Below are 5,344 nucleotides of genomic sequence, written 5' to 3'. Positions count from 1 at the left end.
TAATTCTAGTCGATGTGTGTAATATTGCCTGTTGTTTTTGTTGTTTTTTTTTTTTTTTTGAGGCCGGAGTCTGGCTCCTGTCACCGGATGAGTGCATGGCCGGATGCTCAGCTCAGCTGCAAGCTCTGCCTCTACCTGGGTTTACCGCCATTCCTCCCGCTGCCTCAGCCTCGCCTAAGTAGCTGGGACCCAGGGAGCGCGGCGCCACCTCGCCCCCGGCTTAGTTTCTTGTATTTTTAGTAGAGACGCGGGGTTTCCACCCCGTGTTAGCCCCCAGGGGAACGGGTTCCTCGATCTCCTGACCCTCCCGGTGATCCACCACGTCTGCGGCACCTCCCCCAAAGTGCTGGGAATACAGGCTTGAGGCCACCGAGTTCTTTGACTTACTTTATAGCAGTTCTAACTGATCTTATTATCAGTCGTCCTTGATTTTACCTGAGTCCTAGAGTTCTTAGCTGTTTTTGAGTATCCTTTACCTTAAACCTCTGGATCTCCACTAATTTCCTGGCAAATTCAGTAAATAATTTACATTAAGCGTAATAACCCTTCTGAACTCAATTTTATAAACAAATAGATAGAAAATTTGTATCTTTAGGACCAATTGCAATAGATAATTCTGCATTTCTACAATGTGGCCCATATATTACCTGTATATTGTATTGTTTTGAATAGGAGGTCTCCATGAGAATTTGAAATCAGCTTAGAAAAATCCTTATCACAAAACAACAGCATTTTAATTTAATTTTCTAAGTGGAGTCATTTCCCAGTTGTTTAAATTTGCACCTGTTCAAAATCCAAAAGTTTCATCCCATTTTGTTTGGAACAACTTTTGTTTGAGAATTCAAATGGTCACCGGTAAAATGAGAAAGCAAATAAGCGTATAATATGAGAAAAGTAAGTGGCCGAAAATAAACCACCAATCTTTGTTCTACTGGTACTGCAGGTATATATACAATAAAATGATGACAGTTAACCAAAACACCTTTATTTTCATCTCCAAAGAAGAAGCTCTTTTCTTCTTTTCCAGGATAATTATGATTAACTTACAAAAATGGGTACACATCTTCAAAGCACTTCCCTTTAACGGGAAACAGCTTTATGGGATTTAAACATTAGAAGGTGGGGAAAAAAATTCCATTTTCTTGTCATTAAAAGACAAAACAGAATCTAGCGTAAGTCAAGGAAACTCATTCACACTTCAGGTCCTTCTCCTCCAGGAACCAGCTGCATAAAGAGGAAAAAGAGTTTATTAGTAAGACAACAACCACGTCATCTAAAAACCCCTTGCTCTTCCTTAAGCCACCTTTGCCTGTCCCCTGCACTCCACATTCCCATTTTCTCCAGATTGTCAATATCTATTCACAATTTCCAACATCATCAATTAATACTATCTCAACAGCGATTAAAAATTCCAAGCAAACTAACCTTTAGACCCAATGCCTCTTCAATAGCTGAGCTTTAGGGCCCTGACCACAGAGAACAGCTTTCCCATCTTATGCACCACTGAGCCATGATCATTTAGTTAAGCAAGCAACATTAAGGTTAGTTCTATAATCACTGTCCCAGAAAAATGGGCTCCCATCTAAATAAAAGTTTCAATGTGTCTTACCATTGTTATATTATTTCCATTTAGCAAAATCTGATCTAATTTAGTAATCCTTCTTCCTTCTGGTGTGATTTCACTAAATGAATAGATAAAATATAGTCAGGATAAACCGTGAAAATCAAAGCCAACATTTTGGAAATACTTTCCCTCCCTAAAAAGGTTATCCTTGTATACAAATTACTCTGAGGTTGGGCAATTATATCGACAATTTTCAGATACAAAGGTTATCCACGAGGTAATGTAACCTTCATTAAAAGCAACAGAATGAACTCACTGACCTAAGACCCACATCTGTCAGACAGAGTTTCATAAAAAGAAGCCAAAGCTTGCCCAGGAAATCAAATATAAAATGAAATGTTTTTTGGGTTTTTCTTTTTTTTTTTAAGAGACAGGGTCTTGCTCTATTGCCCAGGCTGAGTACAGTGGCACAATCATAGCTCACTGCAGCCTAGAACTCCTGGGTTCAAGGGATCCTCACCCTCCAGAACAGAAAGGACTACAGCTGCCCCCCACCATACCCAGCGAATTTTAAAATTTTTTATAGAGACAGGGGTCTCCCTTTGTTGGCCAGGCTGGTCTCAAACTCCGAGGCTCAATCCTCCTTGTTTGGCCTTCCAAGATGCTGGGATTACAGGGGTGAGCCACCATGCCCAGTCTAAATGCTCTTACTATCAGTTCCTTGATTTGACCTGAACCCTAAAATTCCTAGCTCTTTTTTTTATCTTCTACCTTAAAACTGTGTCTCCACTAATTGTCTAGGAGTTTACTAATAATTAAATTAAGGTAATAACACTCTGATCCAATTTTACAAGCAAACAGATAAAACTTCTATCTTTAAGGTTATTCCACCAACAGGTAATGTTTTCTCATAAATAATTTTACTCAAAAGTAGTAAAACTGTCTTTAATTAAGAAGAGATTCCCCCCAATTCTTTAACACTACTCACAACTCAGTGACATCTTCCAGTACCATATCTGAAATTTGGTGTTAAGAAAACAAATAGAGAATTTATTCCAGCTTCTGCCTTTGTTCAGCTTTTCTTTTCTTTTGAGACAAAGTCTCACTGTGTTATCCCAGCTTAAGTGCAGTGGTACACTCACACCTCACTGCAGCCTCCACCTTTTGGGCTTAAAGGATCCTCCTGCCTCGGTCCTGGAGATTAGCTGGGCCCACAGGTGTACGTCACCATGCCAGCTAATTTTTGAAATGTTTGTGGAGACAGGATTTCATCATGTTGCCCAGGCTGGTCTCAAACTCCTGGGCTCAAGCGATACACCCACCTTGCCCTCCCAAAGCGCTGGGATTACAGGTGTAAGCCACTGGGCTTGCCTGTTCAGTTTTAATTATAATGTTTAACACAACGGCTCAAATTCAAAATGCTTGTTGTTGATAGGAACTTTACTGTCTTTCAATACATACCTCTTAAAACATTATCATAAGTTCCCTGAAAATGAACTGATTTTATTATAATAATCACAAATATACTGATTGTCTACAGTTCTTATGTTATTAAATACTTAAGAAAAACCTATACCACCACCACCACCTTTTAAAAGGATACTGACAAAGTCATCAAATCCTAGAAGAGTACCAACAATTTCCTTATCACTCTTCATCACAATGTGAATTCTTGATCCTATACATTTGTCCACAAGCTCTGAGGAGGGAAAAAATATTATTTTACCATTCATTATTTCAACAAATATTTGAGTGCCTACTGGCACTCTTACTTGCATATAGTGAAAGAAAAAACAGGAAAAACATTCATTCAATAACTTTAGGTCTCATAATACAAATCTCAGTTTAAGCACAGCATCTGGCGCGTAATGAGGATTCCAAAACAGTCTGTGGCATGAAGGAATGAAAACTTTTCAATCACGGCCACGACCACTAGTTCAATCACTCTTCACCAGCTACAAAAACATAAGAGGAGATAGGTATAATTATATTCACCGGAAACTCTCCTGTCACTGCTTCCCTCCCCCAACTCTGTCTATCCTCTGTGCTCTGACGGTAGCTTGAACATCTCTTTAGCCAGCCTAGCATTATGTAGCAGGATGTCTACTTGTCCAGTATTCTCTCCTCCACTGGCTTGTGTGCTATTTGAAGGCAATGGCTATGGTTTAAGTTTATCGTTGAAAAATGCCCAGGCACGGTATCTAGTGTATAGATACTCAGTTACTACTTATTGAATGAAGAAATAACAAAACAGAGCTAGTTTCCAGATTCCTCATTTAAGGCTCATTCCGGACCAGGGTGTTAGTGTCACTAACCAACCATATACATAACATGGTCTATCTAATCTGGGGATCTTAAACGCCAGGTTGAGAAGTTGGCCTACTACCTATAACACTGCAGAGGCGGGCTCACAACAAAGGAGGCCGACGACACGTTCACTAAATGTGGACCTTCTCCAGTGACGGTCTGTTTGAGGAGTCAGAAATCCTTGCCTGGAGGAGCCCGACCACGTTAAAGAGCAGGGGCGGCCTGCTGCCGTGAAGACTTGGAGCCGACAGTCGAACCGCATTTGGTCCTATACATTTCCCCACACTCGGCCAGGGTCTGCCTCGGAACAACCCCTTGGCCCCTAATCCTGAACTTCAGGTCCCTGTTCCTGCTCCCCAAAGGACGGCGATTACCTAACGGCAGCAGCTGTGACGGGTTGGTAGTAGCGTTAGCCGCCATGGCTACGCCGGAAGTGACCTGCCTTCATCGACGGTGGGACGACTTTGAAAAGCGCGCTTCCGCTTTTTGCGCAGCCCAAACAGGCTCGACCAATCTGAGGCCGAGCGTGCGATCTAGTCTGTCGCGTGGGTCGCGTTCACTGCCTTTTTTCCCAAGTAAGTGAGATCCGGTGAAATATTTCCTGCCCACTGGACATTTTACCATCTCGGCAGATACCCATTCTGCCCTCGAAGTTTTGGAGAGACGTTGAAGATATTTTGCCTTGTGAATAAATTGTTCCTGTAACCTTTGAGTCGTCTTCCCGCGTAAAGTTGCATTTCCTCTCAAGCCAGAATCTTCAAACCAGTATAAATCAATTCGTATTTCCTGCCATCAATTAACTGTTACAATTTTTGTCACAACTACTCATTAAAGAATCTATAGTTTCTTTTTAAAGTCCAGTGGATTGAAAGTCTGCAACTAGCCTTTTAAAAAACTTTAGTGGGGATTTAAAATATGTTTTTTAAACTTTTACTACTTTAATTCATCGTTCTTATCTTTTATGTCTGGTAGTTTTATTTATTATAGGCTTTTAAATTCAGTTTCTTCAACAATTCTTGTCTAACAGGCGACCACAGCTGTCACTCTAAATTATTCCAGAAGTAGAAAATCATGCTTTCCACTTCTGTTTTGAAAACAGCAAATTATCGGCCCTAGTCTGTTTTATATTTGTATCCTAGGAAGTTAAAGCTAAACAGTCTAGGTTGGGCGCAGTGGTCAGGACTGCGCCCTCAGGGAGGCCGAGGGGGGCAGATCACCTGAGGTCACGAGTTCGAGACCAGCCTGACCAACATGGGTGAACCCCCGTCTCTTCTAAAAATACAAAAATTAGCTGGACGTGGTGGCGTGTGCCTGTAGTCCCAGCTACTCAGGAGGCAGAGGCAGGAGAATTGCTTGAACCCGAGAGACAGAGGTTGCAGTGAGCCTAGATCATGCCACTGCACTCAAGCCTGGGCAACAAGAAAGAACAAAACTCTTGTCTCAAAAAAAAAAAAAAAAAAAAAAAAAAAAAAA

General features: G+C 41.2%; 1 protein-coding gene across 5 annotated transcripts in view; it reads right to left on the bottom strand.

Moving 5' to 3' along the window:
* Positions 1-969: 969 nt before the first annotated feature.
* LSM5 (LSM5 homolog, U6 small nuclear RNA and mRNA degradation associated) overlaps positions 970-5,344 on the bottom strand; it is a 28,263-nt gene continuing 23,888 nt past the window's right edge. For 2 of the 5 annotated variants that reach the window (XM_017876408.1, XM_017876411.1), the window contains exons 2-5: positions 3,168-3,263; positions 2,553-2,580; positions 1,610-1,682; positions 970-1,224 (exon numbers count right to left, since the gene is read on the bottom strand). In XM_017876408.1, the coding sequence (XP_017731897.1) occupies positions 1,192-1,224; positions 1,610-1,682; positions 2,553-2,580; positions 3,168-3,263 (230 nt within the window). In that variant the 3' untranslated portion in view covers positions 970-1,191. The other 3 variants (XM_017876409.1, XM_017876407.1, XM_017876410.1) reach the window with 3 other exon arrangements.

The sequence above is a fragment of the Rhinopithecus bieti genome, unplaced genomic scaffold (assembly GCF_001698545.2).
Source record: "Rhinopithecus bieti isolate Rb0 unplaced genomic scaffold, ASM169854v2 scaffold_10015, whole genome shotgun sequence".
Classification (NCBI taxonomy): Eukaryota; Metazoa; Chordata; class Mammalia; order Primates; family Cercopithecidae; genus Rhinopithecus; species Rhinopithecus bieti.
Note: the sequence above shows the minus strand (reverse complement) of the source record. Positions and strands in the feature narration are given on the sequence as shown.